At 37.6% G+C, this 16371-nt stretch overlaps 1 protein-coding gene across 2 annotated transcripts in view; it reads right to left on the reverse strand.

The window, feature by feature from the left end:
• Window positions 1–16371, reverse strand: part of Dync2h1 (dynein cytoplasmic 2 heavy chain 1) — a 260746-nt gene that overhangs the window by 186323 nt on the left and 58052 nt on the right. For both annotated transcript variants that reach the window (XM_052751659.1, XM_052751655.1), the window contains exons 41-46: window positions 6619–6774; window positions 5153–5412; window positions 4588–4834; window positions 3176–3327; window positions 1350–1494; window positions 274–376 (exon numbers count right to left, since the gene is read on the reverse strand). In XM_052751659.1, coding sequence (XP_052607619.1) covers window positions 274–376; window positions 1350–1494; window positions 3176–3327; window positions 4588–4834; window positions 5153–5412; window positions 6619–6774 — 1063 coding nt within the window. The remainder of the gene's footprint in view (window positions 1–273; window positions 377–1349; window positions 1495–3175; window positions 3328–4587; window positions 4835–5152; window positions 5413–6618; window positions 6775–16371) is intronic.

A 16371-nucleotide genomic window follows, 5' to 3' on the forward strand; every position in this document is an offset into this window, starting at 1 on the left:
ATAATAAAACTGGTTTGGGTATGAAAGAAAATGTTTTATCTTTTCTAAGATCAAATTTGTATAGTAATAAACAGGTTGGAAAAAGGAATACAATAAATTATTACCTTCATAATAGTAATAAACATAATGGAACTATTTAAATTGAATGTAATAATAGTCATTTTTAAATACTATAATCAGTCACAATATTTAATGTTCCTATTATGAGTACAATTTATAGTATAATTACACACACACATACACACACACACCCAAAAAAAAAAAAAAACTCACCTCCTTCTAAATCATATCTGAACAAGCCAAGAACCCACTGAGTAAGAATGCAGGGTGTAAAGAAATAGTGGCTATAATCATCAACTGTGAATTTGGCCCGCACCTGAAAAAGAAGACAGGATAACAAGCCGACTTTCAGCTATTTCATCATCCTATTCATTTTCCAACACCATAGACTTAGAGGGAGGCAAATTTTAACTGTGGATAAATCTTACTTCAATAGAACTGATTTTTAAAAATTATCCTATATAATATGTCCTATACATTTTACTTTTGTACTTATTTTTGTGGCAGAATCTCACACTATGACCCACGCCGGCCTAGAATTCACTTATAACTCATGGCAATCTTTTTGCCTCAGGTGTGCAAGGACTGATTCCAGGCATGCCCCACCACATCCAGCTACTTACGCGCTTTAAAATATTACTCCAAGATAGATGCACAGGCTTCAAAAGGCTGCCGAAGCCCGTGTGGGGCAAGGGGGCAGCTACAGAAACTAAATAGGCTGACTAACACGACAAAATCACATCTGAAATCCTAAAGAACCCACAAAACTGAATAAAACCACTCCAAAGGTTTTCTAGTGTTCAGAACCAGAATGCTGCTGTAGCTTCAGGAGGCCACTGAAGAAATCAAAGAGCTTAAAGACCAGCCCCACCCCACAGACAGAGCCACGACTCTTAGTGTTACCTTGACTATTCAATACATGGATGCATTTTGAAAAGTGGCCTGCCCTTTCTAACTTACCTCTCCCTGCTTCTACACCGTCTTTTATGAGACTCCTCCACAAGCACTGCACATACTATTCCTTTTACCTAACAAAACTTCATCTCCAATTACTTTGTGATTTTCTATTGTTACTGTTTTCCTAATTCAGATCAAATTTTACTTCTTTAACTACCATACACGCAAAGTCATTCAGTCTGTGCTCCTGGGCAGGTCCTGTAACTGGAATACATGGTTACTCTGCCATCTATCACACCATATCAACTATGACAGGAAGGAAAAGCCAGGATAGCAGCACCAAGACCAGGATGAAGCCAACAGACTGGAAACAACAACACAGACATATGTACCTGTTCATACACCTGCACCATAGAGCCTGCCAGGAGATAAATCTTTGATGAAGAACCCCAGATAGAATGATTCTTCAGATTTTTGTGCAGAACTGCTTCCAAATATGCTCCATAGATTGTCTGTAGCTGCTCTCTTTCTGGGTAACTAACGGAGGAAGACAAGAAGTAAGAAAGCTGAGATAAATTACTATTTTCACATTAAGATATAATGGTGTAAGTTTTCAAACTGCTCTTCTTTGAGACCCAGATTCTGGGGCTGCCCGCAACTTAGAACAGACTCAGTCCCTACTCCCTCGGCAAGATCCAGATCCCGGAGCTGCCCACGGCTTAGAACACTCAGTTCCTACTCTCTCTGCAAAACCAATTAGATCCCTCAGTGTCTATTCTCCAGCACTGGAAAGCTTTATCAAAGACTGTAATCAAAATATTTAAAAATAAAAAGTGAAAAGCCTCTCATCTTCAGAATAAAACAGGGTATTTTACTTAAGGAACCCATTTTGAGTTAAGTAAAGCCTATACACAGAGCAGTAATCTAGATCAGAAGTCTAAGAAAATAAATAACACAACAAGCCAAAATTTATTTCCATGTGAATTAACTGGCAATAATAACATCTCAGAAAAAACAACGTCCATAGATAAAATGTAGTTAGTGGGAGTATGTAAACTGACAAAGGTTACTAAAGTGAAAAAATCACAAAAGGACATTGCTATAAACATAGAACTCAGAAACCCCAGTCACATCCATGATCACAAGGATGGACTGATGGATTCCATCCCAACTCACATGACCCAACTCTCCTTTCATCAGATTCAACTCTTTTTACTTATCTCCATAAAATTAAATAATATTAGTTTTGTGAGACATTTATGTCTAAAATGTATCAGTTTCATATATTTAAAAGAAATCAAATATGTTGAAGAGCCATCTGCATTCCAATGGTCCCTGCAGTATTATTCACAACAGCCAAAAAAAAAAAAAAAAAACAAAGCATCCAACAATTGATGAGTGAAAGTAATGTGGTACATATACACAAGGAAACAAGAGTAAACCATATAAATAATGAAACCCAGGCACTTCAAACAATATGGACAGGACAGGAAATCATTATGTTAAGCAAATAAACCAAGCACAGAAATACAGGCAAGAAAGCACATGGTTTCTGTCACATACTCTAAAAACACTGTTCATACACAAATGGAGAACAGAATGGCCATTCCCAGGGGTTGGAATCAGTAGAGAGGAAAGGGAGTTGGGAAAGGCTGAAGATGAGACAAAGCTGCATCTAGACAACAGCTGCATCTGGACTGCAGCTACATCTGGACTGCAGCTGCATCTGAACAGCAGCGAGAAGGTCTGCTGTACGACTGGAGGCAGTGACTGTGTATGAGAAGATTACACAGGTAAAGGAAGGGGTTTTGCAGGGCTGGGGACATAGCTCAGAATAAAACACTTGACTAGTATGAGAGGGGCCCCAGGACTAATCCCCAGTACTGCAAAAACAAAGAACCTTGAGTGCTTTCATCACAGTGATAAATATATACTCAAACAGACTTAATCATTATGCTTTAGATAATATGTCAGAACATTACATAACAAATCAACAGGCACTATATTCATGTCTTAACTAAAAAATACAGATTCAAAGCTACTAGTCAGCTCCTACACCTGATGTTTAGGGGTATAGACATACAGAGTCCTATAAATGACTACTGCCAAAAGTTTGGAAAAATGTATCAGCTTAGCCATTTTACTTTATACATTTTGAAGTATTTTTGTATGTTGAATAAAATGTAAACAAACAAAAAACTGTTACTAAGATACGTACTCTACGGCACAAAGACGAACAATAGACGTAAACCTGGTGGTGAGCTTGTGTCTCCCCAGCCTTCCGCCAGCTGACATGGAAGCTACAATTTGAATATTCTCTAGACCAACCCATTCCAAATTTTCATCATAAAATCCTTGATATGTCAACACCTATATGAAAACAGATGTTCATAAGTGGTTTATACTTTAGATTTCTCTAATCATATTACAATCATGAACTGGTTACTTGTCTCCTTGCCCTGACAAAAGTCATATAAGAAAAGTTTTGTTCTACAGTTTAAGGGAACACAATTTGCCTAGCATGCCAGGCTGGGCAGCAGGAGTCAGAAAACAGTGACACTCTGCTGCCTAGATCCTGCTCCATTTGACTTAGTCAGGTTCCAGCAAAATGAATTGTACAGGGTACATGTAAGGTGGGTCTTCCCACCTTCATTAAACAACTCTAGAAAATCCTTGTACACACCGAGAGATTTTTTTATATGATGATTACAAAACTTGTCAATTTGATCATCAAGATTAACCATAACATAGTGTTATTTGAATTTTAATTATTTCCAAGTGCAACCATCACCCTTTACCTAACACAGGAATTGAAGACTGAAACATGTTAAATTTTTACATCACTAAAAACTGTTATTTTTCTTTTTCTTTTAAAGATTTATTTTATTTACTATATATAGTGTTCTGTCTGCATGTGTGCCTGCAGGCCAGAAGAGAGCTCAAGATCTCATTACAGATGGTTGTGAGTCACCATGCGGTTGCTGGGAATTGAACTCAGGACCTCTGGAAGAACAATCAGTGCTCTTAACCTCTGAGCCATCTCTCCAACCCCTGAAAACTGATATTTTTCTACCTTGTATTCAATTCATGTTATCCAAATCTTCTTCTTTTAAAGTGGTTTCACTCCATTAAACATTATAAATCTACTAGCAATTATTTAAAAAAAAGTCAAGAGTCAGGAAATAATAAGGAAAATATTTTAGGCTTTTCCATAACTATATTATCACATTCTACAGTTGCATAGTCCATATAAACATAGAAAACTCTAAAAAATCTAGAGCTGCTAATATGATGCATACACCAAGAAATCGTTGACACTGAGTAAGAACCCCAGGCTTATAGAAAAAAAGTAACTACTGTCAGAGGTAAGCACAGCCAACCATCAAGTGAAAGCCTCCCCAGGGCCAGCTGCGGATTCCCTGACTGCTTTAGGTAGGGAGGGTACGTAATAGATTTCTAAAGAGGAATGGCTGACCAGAACAAGACTTAAATATTTCATAAATTTAAATTCTAATGACACATACTAGAAAAAACTGGTCCAAGAAAAGGAAAGTAGATTTTTTTTATCTATGAGAAAAGCCAACAGACTGGCTCCAATTATAGGCAAACGCAGCAGCTGCAAAGACTCACCTGCTGGAGGAAAGCCACCAATGTGCTGGTGCCCCACTTGTCAAGCTTGGGTAGGTTGATATCTTTTAGGTACAGAACAAGTCTTTCACAATCTTTTGGTCTGTACACTCGACCAGTGTTTGTACTGATGACCATGCAAGTCTGGCTCAGCTTCTGCAGAAGATGCCGAGAAGTGGTCTGAGCACTGCAATGGACCGTGGCAATCTCCGTGGAGCGGAGCTGAGAGAAGGCATACCTGAGCAGCATCCTATGAGACACAGGTGACATCTCAGGGGAGACAGCTGACACTGGGGGACATCTCACTGGGAAAATGTGTCCAACTAAACACTCCTTATACTCATATGGAATTGATATCTTTTTCTAAATTATTTCAGATTATGTTGAGAATGAATATGATATGGTTTCCATGATCATCATGGTAACTTTCTAACTTTTAAACTGGAGTCGGGGTGGGGGTGGGGATGTGTATTTTAAAGTATTCCTAGAATTCTTGCAGACCTCCTAAGTTCAGTTTTACAAAGTATATAGAATTCACAGTATGCACCTTTGAAAACATTTTTCTTACCCTTTGCCACATCCTTCTGGTCCTACAAGAATAAATGGCTGTTTAGTATCAGAACTCAGCCAAGGTTTGAAATAATCTAGACCTCGCTGCATGTCGGGAGTCTGGATGACAGGGAGGGTATGACCACTGCTGAAGTCATCAGCTGTCAGGCTCTCTGGCTTCTTAAGCATGTAGGATGCTAACTGTCCTCGATCCGAGTCATAGTAGGTGTCCATTGGTCTATGAGAGTCTGGAGGGGATTCCCGTGCCCAGTTAAAGACCTTTAGAGGAAAACATTGTAACAAGGAGTTTGTACATATTCCAAACAGTGGATAAGTGTTCAATCCATCAAAGTGAATATCTCCACAGTAAATCACCTTGTTAATAAAGTTTATATACATACCACTTCTAAGCAAATTTTAAAATTAAAATAGTATTTTATCTCAATATGATCTGAAGTAAAATAAAAATACATATAAAGATATCAATTTGATAGATATTTACAGATCAAGTTATAAAATATATCCAAGTTGTAGTAGCATTCTCACAAACCGCAGACTTCACGGATGCTAAAGCCCTTTATTTCCAACATTTCCCAGAAATGACTTCAATACACCACAAATTCGATGGGTTATTCTGCTCCTCCTTACTGAAAGCTGCTGTTTGTACACAAGAATGTTTCAGAGAGCGTGCAGGGAGGCGCTGAGGAGCAACAGTGAGAGGCAAGAGGACACACAGTCACGGAGAAGCAAGCCAACAGCACAGAGAGAGCCACAAACAACAGTGATGGGACACCGTGTCGGTCTTATTTAATCATTGCAAAGGGAAAAGTCCCTTGTAGGGTCTGAGAGATGGTTAAGAACACTGGCTTCTCTTCCAAAGGACCCAGGTTCAATTCTCAGCACCTGCATAAAGGCTCACAGTCATCATAACTCCAGTTGCAGGGGAGCCAATATTGTATTCTGGCCTCCACAGGCCCAGGCATGCACATGGTGCACAGAAATACATGAGGAAAACATACACACACACAAAAGAAAAGGAAAAGGAAAGCGAAAGTCCTTCATGATCTAAAAATGGCTTTCTAACCAACTGGCTCAAACGCAATCTGACATTATTAAGACAATAACTAGAAATAGTCCAGCATTTCTAAGTGCTAACACTATTCTATTTAAAAGAATTATTTAAAGCTAAATGAAATACTGGCATATATTCCTATGGCTAAGTAAATTCAAGCCTAACTTATACTTTTATGTTCCAAGCCTTATCTTATTACAAAATACCATAAAATTTTGAGAATATCAGAAACCCCAAGTTTGATACACAGAACCATGTATACACACACAAACATGCATACAGACCCATACAGATACATATTCAATTCATAACTGAAGCTGCATACCTTAGAATTGCATCACTGTGTGTTGAGACTTAAGGGTCAAGAAAAGCTGAAGAATATGGTTGAAAAGAGGCTGAACAATGTCCCTTACCTCCTTGGTAAATTCCAGACGAGATTTCATGTTCAGATTTCCACCCAGTCCTCGTATAAGATTAATAATAAACTGGTCATGATCTTTACATCCATGGAGGTGGGATAAACCATTCATGACAGTCCCAACCAAACTTGTTTCTACCACATAGTCATTCTGTTGATTAACATTCATGTAACCAAGGCAGAAAAAACAATTATCAACCAGCAAATGCAAAACCATATAAATAGACATAGATTACTGCCAAACAACCTTTAAATTCATCTCTCTCATTCTATAGGAAGTATGGATGTTATTCAGTTTATATATATATATATATATATATACATACATACATACATACTTTGAAAATACAAGAATAATTTTTAAAAGTAATTATGTATTTTGAACTATAAACACTAGAATTCTCAAATAGTTACAATGATGTACATCCTCAGCCTGAAGAATATACATACATGATTTTAAAGCTTTAGACAAGAGGTAAGGTGTGGTTCACTATGGTGATATTTTATTTGTATTAAAATGTTATTTGTATGTTAATAAATAAAGTTGCCCGGGGGTCAGAGCTATTAGCAAGCCATAGGAAAGCAGGGCAGTGGTAGCGTACGCTTGTAATTCCAGCACTTAGTAGGCAGAGCTGGGTAAGTCTCTGTGTGTTCAGGGATACAGCCATTATTGGATACACATGCCTTTAATCTTAATACCAATCATGGAAAACCTGGAGGCCTATACAGACAGGCTGTGAGGAGGCGGTCATGTGGTTGGGTTTACAACCAATGAGAAGGCAGGACAGGAACTCTATATAAAGACTTTAACACAGGGGTAGCTCTGGTTCGGAGAGGTAGGACCACCACAGGAGGAAGGGTAAGGTTTTGGCTCTTGGCTCTGACCTCTTGGCTTTCTTCTTTGCATTGGTTCTGTGTTTATTGTTTGATGGGAAGGTTGGATACATCTACATTTGGCGCCCAACGTGACAAGAATTCATTAAAAACCGATTGGCTTGGCTTGGCGGCAGGTCCGGTTTCCAGCCTGGGCAGCCCGGCTGCCCAGCTTGGGCCCAGGCCTGACTGACCCGCAGCTGGAACTGCTACAAACAACTCAGACCTGCCCCGCTGAACAGGGCCCCTGCCTGTAAAGCCAAGGCTTGACTCGGCTAAAATGGCTACACTTTCTCTCTCTCTCTCTCTCTCTCTCTCTCTCTCTCTCTCTCTCTCTCTCTCTCTCTCTCTCGCTGGATTCACACCTTGAACACCAGGTGGCTGTGAAATTCCCTGGGATTCTACTGTTCTACCCAGACTTGGTAAGTCAATTGACATATCTATTTAAAAGAGAATTTTTTTCTACATTAAAAAAAAAAAATGGGCTTTATGTGTACATTGGAAGAAAATTGGGCTTTGTTTGAAATTTTAGGCACTCTGACAATGGAACAACTATATGAAAAGATTAATATTGATCGAATTATTCAGTTTATTACTTTTCTTATCCTCATTTTACTATTTAAAAAGATCGTCAACTTAAGTGCCAGGATAACAGTCTTAGAAAAACTTGTTAAACCGGTAAAAATGAATTATAGAGAAATTCAAATTCAGACAGAAGAAATAAATAGTGAAGTTGTTTCAAAATTGGATCGTAAGGTTACAGAAAGAAAGCCAGTTTTCACACAATCACCCTTAATTTATCCAGTAGCCGTACAGCAGCTACCTGATGAAGAGAATGAACAAAATACTTGGGTTCCAGTTGAAATGTTAGACTTACGAAGATTTAAGGAGGCAATAGCATCTTATGGCATGCACTCCCCATATGTAAAGCAAATGTTAAACACCTGGTCAACTTGTAATAGGATTATACCAAAGGACTGGCGGGAATTGGCACAGGCTGTTCTTGAACCCGGACAAAATCTCCAGTGGAAAATGTGGTTCAGTAATGAGGCTAAACATATAGAAAGACAATGGAGGGATAGCGGAATACAAGTCTGCCAGGATCAGCTTATTGGCGAAGGCCAATATGCTTCAGTACAAACACAATGTTCATATGATGTCCAAACCCTACTTCTATGTAAAACGGCAGCTTTGAATGCATGGGACAGAGTTGAAGAACCAGGAAAAAAAACTGAGTCATTTACAAAGGTTATACAGGGCCCCAAAGAATCTTTCACAGACTTCTTACAAAGATTGACTTCAGCAGTACAAAAAATGGTCCCGAATTCAGAGGCTAGTCAGATAATAATTGAATCTTTAGCCTTTGAGAATGCAAATGCAGCGTGCAAAAGAATAATTAGGCCGTTAAAGGCAAGATCTGCACCTTTGGAAGATTGGATTAGAGATACAGTTAATGTAGAGGCTTATGACCATGATGATATGTGGGTAGGAAAAGCAATTTCAAAAGGTTTGAGCAATGTTAGATGTTTTGGATGTGGAAAGCAAGGACATTTGAAAAAGGATTGTAAACAGGTCATTCCTAGAAATAATGTTTATTCAAGGAACACTGGCAACAGAATGCCCCTTCCTTCTGGAGTATGCAGAAGGTGTGGTAAGGGAAAACACTGGACCAACGAATGTAGATCAACAAGGGACAGACAGGGTAACCCTCTGCCTCGAGCTTCGGGAAACTCCCAGAGGGGCCTCAGGCAGGCCCCCACAGTAAATCCAGTTCAAACCTTTCCTGCAGTTGTAGAGGAAACCCCTACTCAAAGCAACTAAATAACCAAATGTCTATTGGAATAAATCATGTTAGTCGAGATGATGAAACAGAGAAAATAGGAAATACAGGAAAAAACATAAAGAAAATTTTTTGGCAAACTTCTATTAATGAACAAAGACCAAAACTAACAATAAAAATAAATGGTGTTTTGTTGTCTGGTTTGGTAGACACAGGTGCTGACATTACCATAATTGCACCAGAATTTTGGCATCCAACTTGGCTTCTTCAGGAGGTAAACATTCAACTCTTAGGAATTGGGACATTATCTAGAGTGAAACAAAGTGTAAGATGGCTTGAATGTATAGGTCCAGAAGGACAGAAAGGAAAATTAAAACCATATATGGCTAACATAGCTATGAACCTGTGGGGTCGAGACTTATTACAACAGTGGAATACTCAGATTAATATCCCTCCAATCTCAGAAACAAATCATAAATTAGTACATGTTTCTGAGAGAAATATTAAAAGATATTATTCTAATGAGTGCTCACCAGCCATCCATGTCATACAAGAACAGGGCACAACAACTGATAATCTTCCAAAAACATTAACAGCTCTACCTTTAAAATGGTCAACAGACAAGCCTGTATGGGTTCAGCAATGGCCTTTAACAACAGAGAAACTCCAGGCTTTACAAGAGCTGGTGGAAGAACAGTTAAATGCTCATCATATTGAAGAATCAACCAGCCCTTGGAATTCTCCTGTATTTGTTATAAAAAAAAAATCTGGTAAATGGAGAATGGTAACAGACCTTAGAGCAATTAACAAAGTAATTCAGCCAATGGGCTCTTTACAATCTGGAATTCCTTTACCTACTCTGTTACCAAAAGGCTGGCCTCTCATAGTTATTGATTTAAAAGACTGTTTCTTTTCAATACCCTTACAAGAAAAAGACAGAGAAAGATTTGCTTTCACAGTGCCTACTTATAATAATTCTCAACCGGTTAAAAGATTTCAATGGAGGGTTCTCCCACAGGGAATGTTGAATAGCCCAACTTTGTGCCAATATTTTGTAAAACAGCCATTAGAAGTGGTACGTAAAAAATTTCCTAAATCTATAATTTATCATTATATGGATGACATTTTATTAGCTGATTCAAATGCAGATACTTTAGAAAGAATGTTTGAAAAAGTAAAGAAAATTTTGCCATGCTGGGGATTACAAATTGCTTTAGAAAAGGTACAAAGAGGAGATTCTATTAATTATTTAGGATATAAAATAGAACTTCAAAAAATTAGACCTCAAAAAGTGCAAATTAGGAGAGATCGACTACAGACTCTTAATGACTTTCAAAGATTATTTGGAGACATTTCTCATCTAAGAACTATTGTTGGGGTAAAAAATGATGAACTGAATAATTTGTTTAAAACCTTAGAAGGTGATAAGGACTTAAATAGTCCAAGAGAATTATCACCTGAAGCTGAGAAAGAATTGGCCTTGGTAGAAAAGAAAGTACATGAAGGGCACGTAGATCGTATTGATCCAAAGCTGGATTGCATTTTGGTTATTTTACCTTCTAGGCATTCCCCAACAGGAATATTAATGCAAAGGGAAGATATTATATTGGAATGGATATTTTTACCAAATAAACCAAATAAAAAATTAAAAACTTATGTGGAAAAAATCTCTGACTTGATTTGGAAAGGAAAATTGAGACTTCGTCAATTAGCAGGAATAGACCCAGCAGAAATTGTCGTACCTTTAACTAAGGAGGACATTGAAAAATTATGGATAGAAAATGAAGCTTGGCAAAAAGCTTGTAGTAATTTTTTGGGAGAAATTAACAGCAAATATCCCAAAAGCAATAGAATTGATCTTATAAAGAGAGCTGATTGGATCTTGCCTCAAATTGTGAGGAAAAAACCCATATCTGGAGTTCGTACATTTTATACAGATGCCAACAAACAAGGAAAGGCAGGTTACAAATCAGAAAATTTAAGTAAAGTGGTTCAAAGTCCTTATAATTCAGTTCAAAAATCAGAATTGTATGCTATTCTGTTGGTATTAATGGATTTTTCAGAACCTCTCAATATAGTAACTGACTCTCAGTATGCTGAAAGAGTAGTATTACATATTGAGACTGCAGAATTTATCCACGATGCTTCAGAATTAACTTCATTATTTATTCAATTACAAGATACAATCAGAAAAAGGAGTCATCCTTTAAATATAACTCACATCCGATCCCATACTGGTCTGCCAGGCCCTCTAGCACAAGGCAATGATGAGATTGATAAATTATTGATAGGAAATGTGCTGGAGGCCTCAGAATTTCATAAAAAACATCATGTAAATAGTAAAGGTTTAAAAAAGGATTTTTCCATAACCTGGCAACAAGCCAAAGAAATAGTAAAGAAATGTCCTACTTGTTCCTTCTACAATCAAACACCATTACCAGCAGGATGTAACCCAAAGGGTACTCAGAGGAATGAAATCTGGCAGATGGACGTGTTTCACTTTGCAGAATTTGGAAAACTGAAATATGTACACCACACTATCGATACTTATTCAGGATTTCAATGGGCAACTGCTTTGAGTTCTGAAAAAGCTGATTCTGTAATCACTCATTTGCTAGAAGTTATGGCCATTATGGGTATACCTGCACAAATCAAAACTGATAATGCTCCATCATATGTCTCTGTTAAAATGAAACAGTTTTTTGCTTATTATAATATAAACCATGTTACAGGTATACCACATAATCCTACAGGTCAAGCAGTTATAGAAAGATCAAACAGAACTCTAAAGGATATGCTAAATAAACAAAAAGGAGTAACAAAAACCCCCAGAAATAGACTACATAATGCTCTATTAACTTTGAATTTTCTCAATGCCAATGAGAAAGGAACAACAGCTGCAGAGAGACATTGGATAATAGAAAAAACTACAGAATTAAATCAACCTATATACTTTAAGGATGTGCTGACCTCAGAATGGAAACCAGGGTATGTGTTACGTTGGGGACGAGGTTTTGCTTTTATTTCTACAGGAGAAGATAAGCTGTGGGTACCATCAAAATTGATAAAGGTTCGATTTGAACAAGAGAGACCTCTTAATTAGAGGAGGTGATAGTTCATCAACTATCGTAAACATCCAATTTAAACTAACTTACACCAGTAACACATGCCTTTTCATTTAATCAGATAACTTGTCAAAAAGGAACATCCCCAAAAAACCTTGGGGAAAGGTTTTTGTTTTTGTCTTCTAGGAGAATGAAGGTTAACGAATTTGAAGAACACTGGACAAATGAGACAACTGAAGAAAAGGAACAAATCATCTATCCTAAGAAACAGAGTGAAATGGCGTATGGGTATGTTATCTAAAAAAATTTTATGTCTTCCTAAATGTTTGTTTCTGCTTTTCTTTAAAGATTTAACACTATTTAACTTCTAATAGTCCCAGTTCAATTAAAATTTAAAGCTGACTTTGGAGTTGGAGAATGGCTCTCTCCTTCTTTAAACTCAAGCATGTTGTTAAAAGGAAAATGCAAACTCCCTATATCATGCCAGAGGAAAAGAGCCATCTTCTGCTATGGGACAGGAGAAAAGCCAAATTAATTAAGGGACTATTCTATTATGAATCTCAACTCTTTGATTCTATTCTGATTCTTTAAACTTTTCTTAAAGTATGAATTTTATATCAAAATTTACAAGATCAATATATATAGATATATATACATTTTAAACTTTGTTAAGATATAAATGGTCATATAGAGTACTAACTAATTCTAAAAAGTCGCATATATAGTCTTTGTGTTCGAGTCTCTTATCAGTTTTTTGCAGGAAATCACGGTTAGGCCTAACATCAACTGAAGTCTCCAGGAAGAAGATGGGGCCCCACAACAACAACAATTCCACGTGGACAATAATAACATCACTAAGCTGACAAACATCATCTACAGATCAGCTTTGAACTACAAAGTGCTCAGAGCAATTTTGAGAAGAGCTAGCTGAGATGATCCAGTCTCAAAGACTACTTGAATAAGGATTTGAGATAAATCCTGAATTTTGGCATTATACACAGACTGGATAACGAAGGATATATTTACCTTTCCTAGAATTTGACAATTAACTTAAAATTTTTCTTTCAGGATAAAGATACCTTCGCCCATACCCAGCAGGAAGCAATTTCAAGAATACGACGCCCACATTCCCAAAGAGGTGGTGTGGGGCGGTTGATTTTCTTGGTCTTTTAATGGGTTTTGGGTCTGGGATAATTTTCATTGATTAGGGGGATTGGTTACAAGTTGTTGTCAAGGGTTAGGAAAAAGGCTAAGCAAAGGAGATTAGATTTAAGGTTCTTATTAAAAAAAAAAAAGAAAGAAAGAAAAGAAAAATGTAAATACTTTACATTGGATTGGATTGTTTTATATTGTATACAAATTATATATATTGAAATTGATATTGTTAGAAAATGTTATATATATTTTTCTAATTGTACCATTCATCTAACAATGTAATGCAATTTTCTGATCCTTGAATGTTATTACCAACTATTAGGATATAAAGAAATGAAAGTTAGTAGTTAGATATTATAATAGAACTTGTAGTTATATTAGGTATGTTTTCAAGATTGAGTAGATATATTTAGATAGACAGGTTATCTTCAAACCCTTCAGAGATCTACAGAATATGGCATTTAAAATGTTTTAATAACTTAGAAAATTTTTCTTTTTTGTTATGACTATGAGACATGTCGGCTCCTGGCAGTACCAATCTACTTCAGAGAAAATATGGGCATTGAAGAAACTGCATATGGAGTTAACTTTCATTGTGGCAAAAGTTAGCCACTGGACAACAAAGTATCCTCGAATCAACAGGACAAAATGGACAAACAGGACATAAAGGATTACTGATTCTTGCCAAAACAAGTGTGGTTATGGCTTTATCAAAAGGCATCTTCAGAGGCCAGGACAATATGGCACCATCCCTGAAGTGGCCTTCGCAATTCGAAAAAGGTACAGTGCCCTTTTCTTCGAAGGCAGCTGAACAGGCAGTGGGCCGATGGCCTCTGATGTGCAATGGAACAGCAGCTGAAACAGTTATTCTTGAAGAGTAACTAAGCTCACGCCTCTCAATAGTAGACTGGCATTTGATGGAGGGATATGGAGAAGAATGGGATGCTGAGATGAAGCCATATATACACAGCCAGGAAGAATGGACAGCTGAGTTGGAAAACCATCAGCAATTTCCAGAATTTGAAATCCTGAATCATGACATGACACTGGTGGAATTCAGGTGTTTCTGGTACATGGACTACTCTCACTCAATGTGAGGTTGAACTGTTGACCTTGTGTACATCCTGCTTCACAAATGAGTCTGTCGGATATGCTGGGCCTATAGGCTGAAGATGATGCCCCAGCACTTCGGAGAAACCTCAGGTGACTGTCCAGACAGCTGTCTGTTTCTGTCAACTCACAAATTTTTTGGAGGTTGCTTATGTGCACTTCCTGTTTTTATTTTTGTTAGCTAATATTATTTCCTTCTTGGGTCTCTGAGGGAGTTGAAGATTAGTTAGTTACAGTTGAAGGTTAGTTAGTTATAGTTGAAGATTAATTAGGATACATTTTGGACTTACCAAAATAGGATAGATAATGAAATTATTTTCTCTGAATTTGTCAAATACAAATGGACTAGACATTGTTTAGGTATTTATTACTTGTATATATTGTATATAGTTATTGTCCTTTTGTATATAGTTTTTCTTATATTAGTTATAAGCTTTTTCTTTTTTTTTCCTTTTTATTAAAATAGAAAAGGGGAAATATGGTGATATTTTATTTGTATTAAAATGTTATTTGTATGTTAATAAATAAAGTTGCCCGGGGGTCAGAGCTATTAGCAAGCCATAGGAAAGCAGGGCAGTGGTAGCGTACGCTTGTAATTCCAGCACTTAGTAGGCAGAGCTGGGTAAGTCTCTGTGTGTTCAGGGATACAGCCATTATTGGATACACATGCCTTTAATCTTAATACCAATCATGGAAAACCTGGAGGCCTATACAGACAGGCTGTGAGGAGGCGGTCATGTGGTTGGGTTTACAACCAATGAGAAGGCAGGACAGGAACTCTATATAAAGACTTTAACACAGGGGTAGCTCTGGTTCGGAGAGGTAGGACCACCGCAGGAGGAAGGGTAAGGTTTTGGCTCTTGGCTCTGACCTCTTGGCTTTCTTCTTTGCATTGGTTCTGTGTTTATTGTTTGATGGGAAGGTTGGATACATCTACAGTTCACATCTGAAATGCCCACCACAGTTTCATGTTCTGAGGCCTGTCTCCAATTTGTAACATGTTGTGTAGGTACAATCTTTAACAGGCAAGATCTAGTAGGTAAAAGTCGGTCCCTAGAGGGAACCCTTTCTTCACATTTACAGCCACCCTGGCTCTGTCCTATTTTCTCTGCTTTTTGCCACCAAAGTGAGGCACAGTGATGCAAGGTGCCCCAGCGCCAGCCACCACTACCATGACCGCCGTCAACTCCGCCCTGCTTCTTGGTCATGATGGACTAAAGGTTCTGAAACTACGAGCCGAAATCTCTCTCATGTCTTAACAGTGGCACAAAAGTAACTGCTACAAACATGACCTATTCATTTTCCACCTCTCTTCCATCTACTCTAGGATTTAATCATCTTACCCTGTCATATCAAATCTCATACATAAGTCTACTCTATCTAGTAGTACACCCTAATCCAAACATTCACACAAGTATTAACACCAGTAACTTAACAGATCTCAAGACATCACCACTGCTAGGCTCTGTATATCTTACTTAAATGAAATAATGCTACCCGATGAAAAGATGCCAGAGGCAGACATCAGGCATCTCAGCACCCCAACTGCCCACTCACTCTTCTTAACAAGCCTGCTCTGGGAACTCACTAAGGGGAATGGCAGGTTTAGTCCCTGTCCTAAAGGAACATCCAGGCAAGTGCAGACAGGTACTAATATTGTTGGTGAGTGTTAGGATGGAAGCAAGGGAGAGAAACACCTTCATCATACTACAGGAGTAGGAAAACCTTCCTTTTCTAAAGACTGGGAAAAACTAATTAATTTGCT

The sequence above is a fragment of the Peromyscus californicus genome, unplaced genomic scaffold (assembly GCF_007827085.1).
Source record: "Peromyscus californicus insignis strain IS unplaced genomic scaffold, ASM782708v3 Scaffold_11__1_contigs__length_118956290, whole genome shotgun sequence".
NCBI lineage: Eukaryota > Metazoa > Chordata > Mammalia > Rodentia > Cricetidae > Peromyscus > Peromyscus californicus.